Consider the following 17,913-nt stretch of genomic DNA (forward strand, 5'->3'; position numbering starts at 1 on the left):
GAGCCTACAGATGCAGAAACCCAAACCCAAATTATTTATTTATTTATTTATTTTGTGTGTGTGTGTGTGTGTGTGTGTGTGTGTGTGTGTGTGTGTGTGTGTGTACGTACGTGTGCCATGATGTGCATGTGCGGGTCAGAGGACAACTTAAAGGAGTCATTTCTTTCCTTCTAGTCTGTGGGAACCAGGGATCAAATTCAGGCCATCATGCTTGGTGGCAAGTGCCTTTGGATCACCAAGCTTTCTTGCCAGCCCACCAAGAAGTGATAATTTGTTATTTTTGCACATCAGCATCTTCTAAATTTTACCTTGAAACGTACCTAAAGTTGATAAGAAGCAACTAGAAAGGGTTAGATATTGATTACCTCAGTGGGCAGCCATTGTTCCTTCTCACAACAACCCTTTAGTCCTAGCTAATCTTGCCAGCCTGCAGACATATTGTGTCTAGTCCCATATCTGCCTTGGACAGGGTCCCAGGTTCAAGGTGTTCTTGGCAGTGGTGGCATCATTTTTTGCTGTTTGTCCATTAATGAAGGTTTATCCTCCCAGGACCTTAGTTACAAAGGATGGAGTCAGCCTAGTACCATCTAGTGCCACCTTCCTTTCCTTAATGCTTGGATCTTCAAACCTTTGTACCATGTGGTCCTTGGCTTAATGCCACACCTTCATTCAGTCACCAACTCTCACCTTCTCACCTAGGCCCGCATCACATTAACCCCAGTCTCCTGCCTTTCTTGGAGGCCCAGTGCCATTGTTTGTAGCCCATACTTTATAACAGTTCAGGCAGAAGCAGCTGGGACTTCCCAACTCAGGGCTTCACGTAGATGTCATTTGAACTCAGGCCTCAGAGGCCTATTGTGAAATCTACAAGCCACCCAGTTTCCCTGATCTTGACCAAGCCATGCTCTGTCAGAAGACAAATGGAAGCTCTTAGTGGGTACTATGATGGCAGGCGTGGCCTGGGAGCTGGGCTCTAGGACTGGCTGTTTCTCATCTGGTACCTTATGTGGAGAAGCTACAGTGAGCTCAAACCATAGGGCTGGGCAAGTGGTATCTATGAGGAAGCCAGCATGCATGTATTTTAAGACCTGACTTGCTCCTCTTCCTTTTGTAGACCATGGGGGACGTGAAACTGTTTGCCTCGTCACACATGTCTAAAACCTCCCACAGTGTGGATCCCTCGAAGGTCAGCTCCGTGACTCTCACCGAGGCCCCAGCTTTCATTCTGCCCCCTCGGAACCTCTGCGTCAAAGAAGGAGCCACAGCCAAGTTCGAAGGGAGGGTAAGAAGTGTGGTTGATCAGGAGGCAGGGGAGGCCGGGAGCGGGGAGCATTCCTCACACCTCATTCTCAGTAAGCCTGCCATGGCAGAGAGCCTCGTCTCCCTTTGGGCCTTCACATAAATTGAATGTATACCATCTTGCTATTTCTTGGTTCATGGTGAGCTTTGGTCTGTGTGAATGGACTCAGTAATGGAGGAGACCACGCAAATTGACCATCTTAAGGTATTTTGCTGCTGGATATGTTCTGGATACATATGCCTGGTGTCAAGAGGAATGCATCTTGGGTTTAAATATGTGCTCCAAAACCTGGGCTCCTGAGAAATGAAATGATTTTTCTCCTATGTCCTCCCTGGAAGGAACATTTTTATCAGCTGACCTCTTGATTCCACGCAGCGTAGTGGAATGACAAGTAGAATCCTGATGTCATTTTGTCACCTTCTGCCAACAAATCTTGAGCTTGTGCCCATCTGGGGCCTCCATTTCTCCTTCTGAAAGTATGAACAACCTTTCTCGCCTGCTTCTTGTTAAATAGGCGAAGATCGGAACATAGAGGAAAAGCTGTAAGACCGGCTGATGCTGTAACGCAGGGAAAACCCTTTTAGTAAGCGTTAGGTATTAAATTAGCTTTACACGGAGGTGACATGAACATGAGGGGGGTTATGGGTAGTGTTGGAGATCAAGCACAGGAAGCTTAAAGGCCTTGGTGTGAGCACTCAATGAAGAATGAGGAATTCCTGTGTCTCTGTGACTCTGTAGGTGTGAGACCCTGGAAGCAGGTGGAGAAAGGTCCAACTGACATGTCTTGGTGCTATTGGCCTTACCTGTGTGTAGGTGACAGGTTTTTGCCACCTTGTCACTTGGAGAGTGGTTAGGAAAAGGGCCAGAGCTTCACTGAATTGTATATGAGACACTGGCCTGTCCAGTTAGGACCTTTGAGTATAGATCTGTCCCACCATCCGTATTTCCTTTATTTTATCTAAAGCAGATCAAGGGGTGAATATTAGGGATGTGTATGGGGGTTCCACCAGCACGACACTCTCTTCTGTTGCCCTAAATTTAGTACACCTCCTTACATCCCTACCCAGGAAGAAACCCTGAATGGTCGGTCAGAAAGAGGAAGTACTGGTTCATGCCACAGCATTTGTGACCCTTGAAAACATTCTAGCACATGAAAGAAGCCAGGCAGGACAGGACAAAACCACATAATTCTTCTATTTCATTCCAGTATGGCATCTTTGAGAACAGAAAGGAGATGAACAGCCCAGCAGGTAACGGAGAGAGGGTTGGGCGTGGCTGCCGGGTGTTCAGTTTCTTCCTGAGATGGTGAAGATGCTCTGAAACTAGATAGTGATGGTGGCCGTGTGCCTCAGTGAATGTTCTTATAAAGTGCTGAACTGTACACATTATAAAATTTAACAGCCATTTAAGACATGCCTTAGTCAGCAGAACACCCCACCCTCTTACCACACTGCTGCTGAGCGACAGCTCCTGCCTTGGTTTGGCTTTCTCACAGCACAGTGAAGCCCCAGCTGCTGCTACGGCCATTGTCACAAAAGAGCCACATCTTTGATCTGAGAGCCTTGGAACCTTCATGAAACAAACACTCACCTGGTAGTTAGTGCATCTGCTTTCTTGTACCTTCTCTGAAGCCAGGCTTTCATTTATCTGAGGAAAAACAGAACAAAACTAAACCTGCTAGCTGTCCCTAGTTCACAAGAGGCTGGGAAGAAGAGCTAAGACATTAAAAGTACTTCATGATGTTACGCGGTACTTCTCTGGCTGATTTGAAAATCACATAATACAACTTCAATCACCTTGAACAATTCAGTATCATTTGGTACATTTACCAAGTTCTGTAAGTTACTGGAACGAAATCACTGAGTTAAATCACTTAAAGTGTGGGTTTCTTTTGACTCCTGGTTTCTAAGCTTTCAGCCAAGGTTGCCTGGCCTGTTGCTTTTGGGACCATGGAGGGGCAGCAGTGACAGTAGGACATATGGCAGACAAAGCTACCCACCCTCTGTGACCCAGAAACAAACAGGAGTCAGGGTCTCCAACAGCCCTTTCAAAGGCACATTCCCAGTGGCTTAATTCCTTTCCGCGAAGGCTCCACACTCTCAGGGGTCTAGCAACACCCAGTAGTGACCACCCTAGGGACAAGCTTTCATTATGTGGGCCTCTTGGGGACAAACCAAATCCAAATTATACCAGTGTTGACTGCAGAATCCTTGAAACAGCCTTGACTTGAGAGTATTTGATTTTGACTTATGTTGACCAACTAGTTGACTCTGCATATTCCCTGTGGCTGTGTGTTCCTTATGAATCATCCCATGGGTCTGTCTTGCCACTTGCGAACCCCACCAGGATCAGCCCGGAACACTGCCTTGGCAGGATGCTGAAATATGCAGAGAAGGCTGTTAGGAAGGGATATTCATGTTGTCCCTGGCTTACTTGAAGCAATAGAAGCTGTGGCTGAAAGTACTCTGCCAACACGTGTGCTCCTGTGGCCACAAACACACAGAGGCATTCACATTAGGGAAGGGTCACCTCTGATGACCCCAGGATGAGGAAGCCAGTTGTATTGATACCAAAGGTAGAGCTGAGCCAGGGACATCCTCTCTTGGTAGCCCCACAGAAATAAAAAAGCAAGAGGATAGTGTTGGAGTTCCATGGCTTTAGGAGTTGCTCTTAAGAGAAACTGAGCTCTGAATACCCTCACTCGCTTGGCCAGGGGCACCAGCCAGGGGCACCAGCTGCCCGCCCCGCCCCCCCACCACCACCACCAAGGCTGCCTCTGGGCCGCTGGACACTGCCTGCAGTGCCCTCCTCTCATTGGGCACACAGCCTGTTCCACGTTTCTGTACCAGACCTGTGTCTGCCACACAGCCAGTGTAGGACAGCAGCTTTGAGAACTGGGCGCTCCCAGGAGCTCAGTGGTGCCCTTTTGAGATTGCGCTTCACCATTCAGTTCTGCCTGGCAGTTCCTCTTGGCCTCTTCCTTGCTGATGCCCAAGAACTCCTGCTGGCTTCCCCATCTCTCTAGGGAGTTGCCATCCCAAATGAAGCCTCCAGCTTCTTCTGGAGAGGTCAGGAACTGTGCCCTCATTGAAATTCAGTGGATGTCACAAATGTGAACTTGGCATGAAGGCTATTTTCCCACCTCCTCCAGGGCTGTAATTAGCAGTCGGTTGGAACTTGGGCTTACTGCTTTTATTCCTGAAAGCTAAAGCCAACTGCCCTCTCACTTCCATTTCCCTCCTGTGCCTACTTTTAAGCAAAAACCTAAATGAACCTCACCTCTGATAATACACTTCTTCCTGTCATCTAGGACGTGGGTGACTTTAGCATGGTATTGCAATTCTGGGGCACTTCAGACTTGAGTCTTTCTTCCCATGGGATTTAATCTGTTGCTTTTTTTTTTTTTTTTTTTGAGACAGGGTTTCTCTGTATAGCCCTGGCTGTCCTGGAACTCACTTTGTAGACCAGGCTGGCCTCGAACTCAGAAATCCTCCTGCCTCTGCCTCCCGAGTGCTGGGATTAAAGGTGTGCGCCACCACGCCCAGCTCGTCTGTTGCATTTTTTAAGCACTTTCCCACTCTGTGACAGATACTCTGAGTAGCGAACACGTAACCTGTACCCATTCCCGTAGCTGTCCCTTTCAATGCCTGCAATAGGACCAGAGGCCTCCTTTGCAGTTCAGGGTGATCCAGTGACACCTCTGTGCTGAAGTTGTCTAGAGAGCTTCATGAAAAGCTGTCTTTTTCATGATTAAAAATACAAGAAGTCAAAAGACATCTTGGATGCTCTCATTTTCTACTTTACCCTTTGCTGCGTGCGATTCCTTGTGAACATAGCCAGGCCACCTGAAGCATCGTCTATGGCCCATGTGGCGAACTGCCCCATTGGTGGCCTACCTCCCTACCACAGGGTCCGGTGTGAAAAAGCAATGCTGGGAAAATCCTAAAATCAGTGTATTCTTCCCTTTTGCCCACAGACTTGCCATTATCAACAAACAAGCAGAACCACCATACCAGCCATTCTGTCCTACAGACCCAGGGGGCTAATGCTTTAAGGCTGCCTGAGAAGTGTAGCCAGAAGAAGGTTTCACCCAAACCCCTGGGCTCATTGAGGCTCATTGAGGCTCCTATAAAATGCTGCCTTGATTGTCTCATGCCAGATACTGGTTCAGCTGTCGCGAGGCAGGCAACATGAGACAACCTCCCTTGAAAGGGACAATAATGGCTTCCGTTTGGCTAAAGCACAAAGCCTCTTCCCCGTTTCCATCCAACAGAGAAGTAAACCACTGTCTTCAAAGACATGAGGAACTTAAAGGACATGTCTGGCTTTCACGGGTCCCCAGGAGTCCTAGCGTGGTTTAGAAAAGTATGCATACACAGACAGCAGCTGTGCCTATGTGTAACCAGACAGTTGCAGAAAGTCCATCAACAGATTTGCTACTGGCGCTGGGGATGATGTGGGACGAAGGGAAAAGCATCACCATGGTCGATGGGAGCCACACATGCACTCCTAGTCTTGTTAGTTCCACCTCAATGACACCCGAACGTGCTATGTCAGAGCCTTTGCATTAGACCTTGTGCTCCATGCACCAGCTGAGACTGGCCTTCCTTCCATGGGCCTAATCTAATCTCTTCAAGTCAGTGTCTGTTTCTTGTTGGTCTTTGAGTCTTGGAAGTGACCCAGCGTCTGCTGCATTATTGTGTGCTCAGGACATTCTTGCTTCCTTGAGGACACCAAGGTGGGGCTATGCCTGAGCTCCCAGGCATCTTCTGTCACTGAGACTCTGCTCCCACACTCCTTCCCATCCATGTCATGGGGTTTTTCCCCAGGCTGTTCCTGGATCAAGATGGGCTTCCTTTTCCTCCCCATTCTATTGGTTTAGATTCTACTTCCTTTAGTTCACTCCCCTGAAGTATTTCTCTTAGAGTACTTAAGAGCCACGTTTGTAGGATGTGGACCGTTAATGAAAATCACATAAGACCAGTCATGAATAATAACCATAGAAAAGATGTGACCATAGTCTTCAAAATGTGCCATTCAGTAATCATCTCTGTGCCTGCGTTAAAGAAATAATTTCAATGTTAAACTATTATTAATGGTACTTGTTGCCAGAACTGTGAGCCTGAGTTCAATCCCCAGGCTACACAGGATGGAAAGAGAAAACCTGGGGCACGTAGCCCTAAGGCTCCCACAAATAAAACGAATGCATGTAATGAAAACTCAAAGGAAATTTGAAAGTTCTCTGCCTTGACTTTTTGCTTCTGCTTTTCAGAGGTAGCAGCCATCAGCAGTCTGGGTAGATATTCAGAAATGTTCTATGCAAACAGGACATCTATGTGAATATCCTTTTACGCACACAGGATGCATATGCCGATCTGCCACCTGCTGCCCTTCCTGAGTTCCGTTTCTGGTTCGTTTTGCACACTGGCAGATGGGTGCACCTCGTGGATGTGCGTGAGCTTTCTCGCCCTCCATTGCTCCCTTCTGAGTTTCCCCAATGCTAAAGCATTGGCTTACTGCACTCTATCCATTTACACGCAGGTCAGTGCTTACCTCTTTTGCTTCTTTAATCAGGGTGAGTTCTTTGAAGTCTAGATTTGCACTGTTGAATAGGATCACCACTAGTCACTTGTGGCTGTCTAATTTACAATAATGTTAATTAAATAAATTAATTTAATTTAATTGAGATTTTTATTTCCCTGGCTATACTAGGGAAATACACATGCTAGCCCATATACATATTTCAGTGCTCAGTGGTTGTGGAAGGCTAATAGCTAACATGTCAAGCAGCACAGATTACTAAGTATTTCTGCCATCACAGAAATCCTATTGGACATGCCTGATCTAGAGCATTCTTATTAATTCAGCTCTTAGGTATTGGTGATTCACACCTAAAAGACATGTAAAAAACAAAACAAAACAAAACAAAACAAAACAAAACAAAACAAACTGTTCTTTGCTGGAGCGATGGCTCAGCAGTTCAGAGCATTTGCAACTTTTACAGAGGACTAGAATTTTATTCCCAGTGTCCACACGGCAGCTCATGAACCTGCTTGTAGCTCCAGTTACAGGGGATCTAAATCTTTCTGACCTTGGCTGGCACACACATGGTGTTCCTACACACACACAGGCCCGTACACATACACATATACATAAACTAAGTATTTTTAAAATAAAGAGCTGTTCTCTTCACAATAGGAATAAAGTACTGGGTTCTTGAGAATTTATTTAGGGCATAAGATATGACCAAAGGTTACCTCTTGAGGAAGAGAGCATTCTCTTCTAATCCTCTGTCTGTAGTAAGGAATGCTGGCCTGGACTCAGCCAGCATGAGTCTCCTCCCTAGCTCCCTGCAGATATCTGCTCCAAGTGGCTAGAAGACATTGCCTACAATGCCAGAGTCCCTAAAGCAATAGAATGGGCCAATAGAATAGACATTGCAGTTGGTGGTCACGTTAGCGTTGACATGGTAGACTGAAGAGACTTTGTAATTCCTTCTCGTCTACATGTGCCATAGAAATAAACTATTTCAAATGAGGGATATCTCAGAGCTGCGCTAGGTACACAAGAAGGGGGTGTCCATGGTTATGAGAGCCCCCCAGGGTTCCTCTAACGGCTCCACCAGTGTTCCTATTAGAACAGAGATAGGACAAAGACTCCATAAAAGACAGAGCTGCAAGTTTGAGGCTAAGGATCTGATGATTGAAGAAGGAAGGATGGTTTTCTAACATCTTTGTATAGAGAAAATTAGAAGCTCTTAGTGTTGTCTTGGGGGAAAGATCCATTTCCTTTGTCACAATGAGGAGAGTTGCATGTGCTATCTGCTTGTTGCATGGCCAGAGTCACTTAAGTGAAGTCCATCAGGAGACTGCCCCACATGCGACTTGTAGACATCCCTTGATTCAAGAGGATCAGCCAGTGTTTGATTTTGGAAGTTTCTTTACCGCCAACTACATTGGGAAACTAGTTCTTTAGCCATTGACCACGAATTAGCTAATGATGGTCACAAGCTATTTGAAGAAAATATATAGAGGGGTCTGCAACCCTATAGGAGGAACAACAATATGAACTAACCAGTACCCTCCAGAACTGTGTCTCTAGTTGCATATGTAGCAGAGGATGGCCTAGTTGGCCATCAATGGGAGGAGAGGCCCTTGGTCTTGTGAAGATCACATGCCCCAGTACAGGGGAATGCCAGGGCCAGGAAGCAGGAGTGGGTGGGTTGGGGAGTGGGGGTTGGGGGGAGGGTATAGAGGACTTTGGGGGTAGCATTTGAAATGTAAATGAAGAAAATATCTAATAAAAATAAATAAATAAATTAGATGTTTGAGTAAGTTTAAAAGAAAGAAAGAAAGCAAGCAAGCAAGCAAGCAAGCAAGCAAGAAAGAAAGAAAGAAAGAAAGAAAGAAAGAAAGAAAGAAAGAAAGAAAGAAGAAAATGTATATAATTATCATCCACCCATAGATACAGCTCAGAAATGTTAGTTATGGTTACGGAAAATAAATTATGAAAGCTTTGGCAAGCCAAAAGTAAAACCGCAATGCATGGTAGCCTGAGGCAGGAGAAGAAAGGCAAAGTGTAGGGACACAGTGGGAGGTAAAGCAATCAATATTCTCCAGCAAGGATGAATCAGATAACTGAAGTTTAGTTACGAGACTCAAAACCATAATGGCAGGTGGGTGACACAGCACACACCTGCAACTTCAGCAAGAGGGTGGCCACAGTTCTACAAACAAACAAAACAACCGGTAAATAAAGTCCACTCCCAAGCCAGATCTGGTGCCTTTTGTTAGTGGTATTCCCAGAAATTTTGAGCTACGATTCACAAGTAGCTATCCTACACATAGAATTGTATCTGAGGGGTCTTTTCTTTTTCTTTCTTTGTAAAAATGTACTCTGTGTGTGTGTGTGTGTGTGTGTGTGTGTGTGTGTGTGTGTGTGTGCATGTGCACATGCCGGAGGAAGCCAGAAGAAGGTGTTGGGCGCCTGGAGCTGGAGTCACAGATGGCTGTGAGCTGCCCAACGTGGGTGCTGAGAACTGAAGACGCTTTTCTTAACAAATAGGATCCGGCAACACTTGCTCCAGCACACAACTCAGCAGGAGCTCTCTGCTCTAAGTGTGTCTTTTCCCTGTTGCTCTCACCCTACAATTTGTAGCTTTCTCCAAACATCAAGGCCAGTGTCTGTTACCAATTGTGATGTTGTCATTTCCCTCCTCGTGTCTAAATTCATAGTAGGGCAGCAGAAGATGGACGAGAGCAGAGATGGTTCTTCTCCATGCCCACACTTTGTGGCTGGCTTTTCTGCCTAGGCTCTGTAGGCATTTTGAGGTCATGACTATGCCATAAATGCCCAAAAAGAGACGGAAAAATCCAAGCAGGACTGGCAAGAGGGAGGCAGCATAAGTCAGAGAAATTGTTTGCTTTTCCTAGTGGAAATATTCTAAGTGCTATCTGAATTTTTACATAGGAAGTGGGCACATGGCCGAGGAGAATGGTGTGGTGGGTATCAGCGGCTGGGAGACTAGGAGAGCAGGAGGGGTGAGGCAAGCTTAACTGGTGAGTACTAAGCACAACTAGTAGGCTCATGGAGCTCTAGGGTACGATTGCTTAGTAGAATGACTATAAATATCAGTAGTGTACTCCACAATGCAAAAAGGAATTAAGAAAATATCTCCATAAGGAAACGATCCATGGGCTAGAGAGATGGCTCAGTGGTTAAGAGCACTGACTTCTCTTCTAGAGGTCCTGAGTTCAATTCCCAGCAACAAGATGGTGGCTCACAACTATCTGTAATGGGATCTGATGCCCTCTTCTGGCACGCAGGTGTACATGCAGGTAGAGCACTCATGCATAAAATAAATACATAAATCTTTAAAAAATGATCGTCTCTTAAACGGAGATATGTTCAATCTATGTAAACAGGAGTCGATGTATTGAAAGATTGTGTCATTTTTGTAACTTGAGGCATCTGTGAAGGAATAAGGAAACAGAGCAAGTGCCTTAGTATCTTTTCCTGTTGCCATGGTAAAATACTCTCACAAAAGCAAGTAAAGAGAGGGTTTGTCCTGGCTCTCCACACAAGTATTTAGTCCAACATGGCCAGGAAGTCAAGGCAGCAGGAACTCAAAGCAGCTGGTCCCAAACAATCCTGGTTGTTATATCCACAATCAGGAAGCAGAAGGCAATGACTGCATGGTGCTGCTCAGTTCTGTTTCTTCACAAATATAATTCATAACCCCAGCCAGAGAATGGTGCCTGCACACACGATAGGCAGATCTTTCACATCAATAAACACAACCAAGGTAACCCCCTACGATTGATCCAGAAGCCTGCCCCTCAGACGGTTTTAGATCCCATTAACCAATGGTAACAGTAGTTGTCACACCCGGAGAAAATTAGTGCTGATTATGAAGTTAATGATAAAAAGAACAGAAAGATGCTTCTAAAGATGGGGCTGGGGAAGTGACGCTTTGAGGGGAAAGATTAAGAGGGGAAACATCTTTCTGTCAATGTATACCCTCAATGTTTACCTCTTACTTTTCCTATGGTCCTATTGCTGGAGTTTCTGTTCACAGTAGATAGAAATTATGCCTGTAAATTTTTAAAGCATAATAAAGTGCTTGTAAAAATATTTGTACCAGCAATCCGAGTTCAGTGTCCAGATCCTGTCAGATAAACGATCAAAGACAAATCCACAGTTTACACTGAAAATATCACAGACAGCATTTGGGCACGGAAGAACATGTAAGTGCAACAAAATGCATTGCACAACCCTGCTGGCAACCAAACGGAAATGCCGATACCTTTCAAGTGCTGTCTACCTGAAAAAACTAGCAAAATAAAGCTCTCAAACAACCAGTGTAGGATCAGTGAGAAGGTGGGATGTTTCCTTTGCTGGAAGCATTGAGGATTACCTCAGCCACCGGGGACTCAGACTGGAAGAATGTTATAGGAGCAATAAAACCATTGATCCATTTTGCCAAGAATTCTGTTTTGACACTGTAACTTAACTCTTAACAGAGAAGCGGGGAAAACAGCCAGAATAGAGATGCTCAGAACACTATTTCTAATAGCAAACGTGGAACCAGCCTGTACCCAGAGAGATGATTAAACACATGCATCAGTATGGCAGCTGTTACATAATATATCACCTGCCCGGCATTTGGGGGAGCTACATCCATAAATGGTAATGTGTGAGAATAGCAAAAGAAAGTGGAAAGAAAATAAAAACCAGGATGTGGTTGCATAGACCAACTGCAGTCTCTCGAAAGTGCCAGTATCCTTATTACATGCAATTAGTAGAGGCTTGCGAGTCTTGTAAGTAGAACTTGTTGTTGTTGGAATCTCTCTAAATGGTATGTTTTTAAAATTGCTTAGTGACAACTTAACCTAGCAGAGAAAATAGGCACAATTAAAATGGACCCTGTGTGCCAGGGAGGCTCCTAGGTGCCTATTATCTTAACTGTTTCCAATTAGCTTGTCCCTTTGCCTTGGAGTGTAAACAGAGAGGACTGGCAGAGTGAGACAGAGAGTGGTCTTACAGCTGCTGTGTGGCAGGTGGCCACAGGGTCAGAGTCTGGAGGACTGTGCTGGTCAGTGGTCCTCTACTAGTGCCCAGTCCACTTGACTCATTTCTTAGGACTCCCTATATTGAGACGCTTGGTCATGTGTAACATTCTTCCAACTTCAGAGTTCACTACCAAGTTTACTATGATGGTAAAACAGCAAAAGCGAAACACTTGAGTTTCCAAAGGGAAACAAATACACATGGCTGCCATCCTCCAAAGTCATAGCAGGCCTTTTACCTCTGCGAAGCCTTTTCCAGCTCTATTGTCCCACTGCATTCTCTGTCTTTGTCATGTTTGAGGGCAATTTGGAATGCAATTATGTTATTACCATTCTGTGCTATAGGAAACAGGCTTGTCTAGGCCTCTGCCTACCATAGAACTGTCTTATAATTTTGGAGAAATGATTGCCCCCCTAGATCTCCGGTTCTTTTTTAATAGTCATAGTTCACCTGACCCTAAGGCCCTGGAAGAGTTGAAAGTGTATGGTGTATTTTATAGTGTGTGATATTTCACGTGTCTGACTTTTACATCGTTGTTGTCATTCATATATGAGCTCCCTATATAGCTCTAGCTGGTCTAGAACTTTCTATGTAGTCCAGACTGGCCTCAAAGTCCCCATCCTCCTGCCCCAGCCTCCTAAGTGCTGGATTTACAGGTATGTGTACCATGCCCAGTTTTTCCATGTCTCTTTTTTAGGGCAGGAGATGCAGCTTAGAGGTAGCGTGCTCTCTTAGCACTCACAAAGCCCTGGGCTGGCGTCCGGCACCATGAACAAACACGCTTGTCTAATTTTTGAAAATCTGCTCCCCTCTTAGCTCCTGGTTGTTGTCCAGTAGAGAGAAATTACTTCTGTGTAGTCTACAGGCTTTGTAAATGCTAGTTTCTTGCCTCATTAATGCCCTACCTTTATTGCAGGTAGATTTTGAGTGTTTGGGTCTGATTCACACAACTAATGTTTACTGAGCATTTTCTCATGAGCCACACAGTTAATTTGTTTAGAACCAGAAATATCTGAGGAGTGCAGGACTGCCATTCGTGAATATGGCTGTATTTGTATTCTTCACATCACCTTGGGAACTGGGCCAAATAATCTTGTCCAAATTATAAGGGACAATTGTTTCCCTTTAGCATTTTTATTATATTATTTAGTCTGTTTGTATCTTGGTATCAGTTTCCTTTATAACTTATTCTGATCAAGTCTCATTTCTAATAATATACCAGACATTTGTGTGGCATTTTATAGTATATGAAATCTTCCCAACCTGAGAATACCAAGTGCTAACTATCTTTCTCCCATTCCCAGAGCTCTGGGGAGACATAAGCAGAATTAAAGCAGATGAAACATACAGGGAGAGAGAAGGGCTCTAAGAACATAGGGCCTTGCAGAAGGGCTCAAAGAAAAGTGAGACCAGCGTCAATCAGTTGCTAGTAACTAAATCAGCGCACCCGTGAGAGGTGCTGCTCATGAAGTGGTGCCTTGCGTTCCAAATGCGAGCTGCTCAGCCCTTCTGGGCTTATCTCATGTGAACCTCTGCTTAGCTCACCGCTTGGAATGCCTCCCTTCAAAACAGAGCCCTCTTACAGTTGTGTGATCAGCCTCCTTACCAGCTTTCTCCAGGAAGCAGGATCAGTTCCGTGAGAGACAGGTCATATGGAGTCAACCCTTCCTAAAGGCATTTGGCTGGGGACTTAATCCTCAGCTTACACTCTTAGATACTGTTAAGAATATTAGTGATGTTTACATTTTTACTTATTTATTTTGTATATGAGTGATTTGCCCACATAAGTATGTTCACTTCATGTGTGCCTATTGTTTAGAAATCAGAAGGTGGTGTCTGATCCCTTAGAACTGGAGTTAGAAACCAAACTCAGGTTCTCTGCAAGATCAACAAGTGCTTTTAATCATGACCCATCTCATGATTTATTATAAGGATCCTCTGACACTTTTTTTTTCTCCTCAAACGAATATGATAGGAGAGGGCCATTTAGCCTAATTGGCAACTGCCAGACCTTTGTACTGTGCCTGGTTACCTAGAGTAGGGTGCTGTCAGTCAACTATTCCTCTCTTTAGCCACTGTCCAGGTTGGTCACAGTAACCTGTCTGCTTTGGACACTTCATGGATGCATCGAAGAAACATTACTCCAGTTATGAAGAACACTGCAACCATGGCTGCTCTTAAAGCCATCGTTTGTCCTTCAGTCTTATTTCAGTTGGTGGTAGCAAGCCTCTGTCTGCTCTAGATGACCTTATCTATCTTGAAGCTATTAGTACAAAGGAGCGAATGCCTTCATAGTGTCTTTACACAAAAATTGTGAATGGTGCTTATGCAATGCTTGTAATTAGTGTTTATTTTGGGCTTGTCGTTGGTAGATCTAGAAACTATATGCAAACAAGGCTGTGACCACTGGAACTAGAAACTCTACCAGAATCCCAAACTCCTCTCCAGACTGTATAAGTAGAACTGTATAGTCATGCTTTCACCTTCTTGTGGTCAGGCTAAGAAAGATCTTCATGCATATGACTCTTCCTCCTATTGCCTATTGTTACAACACTAGGTCCTCAAATGCCTCTCCCAATAGTCTTTTGCCTACTTTGGTCTACCACAGGTAGGGTGGGATAAGCTGGTTACATGGAGAACAAATAAACAACATCTATCATGGTAACAGCAGGAAGGTTGCTGAAGACTTCACGAGAGCATCTAGGAGGAGAAACTGAGATCTGAGCTTATGGGGACTGTGGAAGTACTAAGAGGGTAAGAGATAGTGGAAAGCTGAGATTATGGTAAAAGACTATGAAGACTCAAAAGTGGGAGACTTTGAAGAGCTAAGACTACAAGTTCTAATCATCGTAAGAGTTCCAAAAGAGTCCCCAATACTAAGTTATGAAACTCCCAACACCTTCAGCTCAGGAGCTGTGACACTCGCTGCTTGGCTGCCTACATTCAAAGCCAGAGCAATAGTCTTCTGACCTGAGTACCCAGAATTCTATCTGTGTAGTTTGGAGGTATAAGCTCTTAGTTGGTAGAGTCTAGAGCTATCTGTCCTTGGGGTTACAAGCCCAGTCTCAAAGCATTAGGGCTTGAACTTCCAAGACTAAAGGGTAAGACATACTTTCAATTCTCACCTGAGGAAAAGAGCCCCAATCACTTGTAACACCTGAACTGGCCCTCTTCCTATTGTCCTGTTACCTGGGCCCATGCCATCATCCACAGTCTCTGGCCAGGTCTTGGACTTTTCCTCTTAGGCTTCCTTTAGTCTTTCTAGTTGGATTCTGCCTTTCAAGTCTATCAGAGTGCTACCTGATCTCTTTGAGATCCTACCTCTTCCAGTTGTCCTAGTTCTCTTGTCTACACAGATTGTTCTGGGGTTTTCTTGTGTAGTATACTTTTGGTTTCAAACTATGTTCATTTTGAACTTGTCACTAAAATGAGACAGTCTTATTAAACAAGTCATTATTCAATGTGGGGTTCTCCACAGCCTCTAAGTTGGACTCCTATGCATGGTAGATGCATTGCTATGACCAAAAAATATCTGGTAGAGCAATTTAAGAGAAGATAGGGTGTTGTTGTTGTGGTGGTGGTGGTGGTGGTGGAGGTGGTTTGTTTTCTTGTTTTGAGTCTCAGTCCATGATAGCAGAGGAGGCCAGACATGACGAATTGAAGCATGTACCAGTTGTTCACATGATGATGACCAGGAAAAATACCAACTCAGAACCAGAGATACTTACAACCTTCAAAGGCCTGAGCCCAATAATCCACGTTTACCAGCTGTGTCCCACCTCTACAGACTCCAAAAACCTTCAAAATAGCCCAACAACATTGGAATTTAAACCATTCTCCCCATAGCCCCAAAGGCCCACGGCCATCTGAGATGATTAGATTTAATTAGCAACATGCTACAATCTATAATTCCCTAAGATAGCCTCAATTAGGGATTGTCTTCATCGGTTTGGCTGTGGTTATGTCTGTGTGGAATCATCTCAATTAAGGTCATTGGAAGACCCAGCCCACTGTGGGCAACACCGTTCCGTAGGCAGGGTGTGTGTTGAGGGGTAGGGATGGGATCCTGAACTGTATGAGTGTAGAAATCAAGCTGAGCACAAACAATCCAGAGTGCATATATGTGTTCATTTCTTTCTTCTCCTGGCATCTACACATGTGATGTGTCCACCGATTAAGTTCCTGCCACCTTAACTTCTCGGCAATGATTGATTGTCACGGAATTGTGAGCTAAAGCAAACCTTATCTTGCCTAAGGTTTTTCTTTTTCTTTCTTTCTTTCTTTCTTTCTTTCTTTCTTTCTTTCTTTCTTTCTTTTAATCAGATTACTTTGTTACAGCAACAAAAATGAAAATTACACCATCTGGTAATGAAACATGCATTTAGTCTATTTAAACAGTTTCCATAGCTTTAAGATCCCCGACAGTGTTCAAAAGTTCAATGTCTCTTATGCAACTCAAGGAAATCCTTAACTGTGAGCTCCTGTTTAAAAAACAAAACAGGTTCCATGATTCCAGCATACTGTAGCACCATTCTGAAAGAGAAGGTCAAAGCAATAGCAAGGAAAAATGAATCAAAACGACATTGAAACGCAGCAGAGCAAACTACAACAAAACACCCAAATCCTATACCTCAATGTCCACAGTGCCTGTAGCATCCAAGGCACGTGGTGTCATGTGTGGGCATCAGTGGGTATGTGTAGATGTGCCCCAATGGTCCTGCACCTGTTCACACATGGCTTCTCTGCTTGACCATAGCTCTGTGCTCTGTGCCTATAGCTCTCCTTGAGAGACATTATGCATTCCTGGCATCTCCAACATCCTGGATTCTCCACTGCAACTTAGGTTTCAGCTTGGCAGCCTCCATGCATAGCCTGCTTAGAGGCCTTCTGCAAGGACTTCAATCCTGTTACACATTGTCTGGCTTCAGATACCAAGTGTGTCTGATAACTCAAGAAATAGTCGAATCCCTGTACTCACTATTTTTATGTCAACCTGACACAAGCCAGAGCCATTGGAGCCTCAATTGAGAAAACACTTCCATAAGATCAAATGTAGGCAAACCTGAAGGACATTTTCTTAATTAATGATTGGTGGGAGAGGGCCCAGTACATTATGGGTGATGCTGTCCCTGGGCTGGTGACCCTAGAATCTATGAGAAAGCAGACTGAGCAGGCAATCTGAAGCAAGCCAGTGAACAGCATTCCTCCATGGTCTCTGTATGAGCTCCTGCTTCCAGATTCCTGCCTTGCTTGAGTTCTTGCCCCAACTTCCTTTGATGATGAACTATGGTGTGGAAATGTAAACCAAATAAATCTTTTCATCCCCAATTTCATCCCAGCAATCGTAACCCTCACTAAGACAGCCCTTGGACATAGCTGCAGTGGCCTCTGAGTGCATGCATAGCTGAACCTTTCCAGTAGGGCACCCAGGGGCATGCTCTTCTCAAATGGAAGCAGATGCTTTCATACCCTGGAGTCTTGCTGGTCATTGGTGGTGGAGTCTTGCAGCGGACCAAGCTTTCCTATGGTCCCTGTGTCCAGTGCCCAGTTTACTTTTAGTAGTGTTTCTGCATTGCTCCTCATGATTTTCACCATAAAGTCAGCCTTAAGTAGCCAGCAATAACCATGCTACAGCCTAAATGCTATGTTATATTTAGATTTTAGTCACCAAATAAATTAATCATTACTTGTAAATTCAACCTCACTCTAATATGCTGAATAGACTGCAACCAGATTCTTAGTCAGAAGAACGGCCTCTCATTCAATCCCCGAATCAGACCTTATTGCCATCTCAAAGCTGAGGAGCCCAGCCTCTGCTGTCTGCATTTCTGTCCACCTTCTGTTCTCTCAAACTCCCAACACCAGTCGCTTCTTAGGTGGCACTAACAGCATTCCGAGGCTTCTCTAGCCTGTAGCTCTAGACTTTTCCAAATCCTTCCCACATATCAGTTCCAAAGGCCCAAGAACCATGAGATCGGATCCAATCCAAGGATCAACTAGTTATTTTTTGATTACTGTGGCCAAAATACCTAACCAAAAACCTT

The 17,913-nt window shown here is 44.6% G+C and overlaps 1 protein-coding gene across 4 annotated transcripts in view; it reads left to right on the top strand.

Annotated features, from left to right (window-relative positions):
* Positions 1-17,913, top strand: part of Mylk (myosin light chain kinase) — a 253,275-nt gene that overhangs the window by 69,182 nt on the left and 166,180 nt on the right. For all 4 annotated transcript variants that reach the window (XM_029470833.1, XM_029470834.1, XM_029470835.1 and 1 more), the window contains exon 2: positions 1,115-1,282. In XM_029470833.1, coding sequence (XP_029326693.1) covers positions 1,118-1,282 — 165 coding nt within the window. In that variant the 5' untranslated portion in view covers positions 1,115-1,117. The remainder of the gene's footprint in view (positions 1-1,114; positions 1,283-17,913) is intronic.

The sequence above is a fragment of the Mus caroli genome, chromosome 16 (genome assembly GCF_900094665.2).
Source record: "Mus caroli chromosome 16, CAROLI_EIJ_v1.1, whole genome shotgun sequence".
Taxonomy (NCBI): Eukaryota; Metazoa; Chordata; class Mammalia; order Rodentia; family Muridae; genus Mus; species Mus caroli.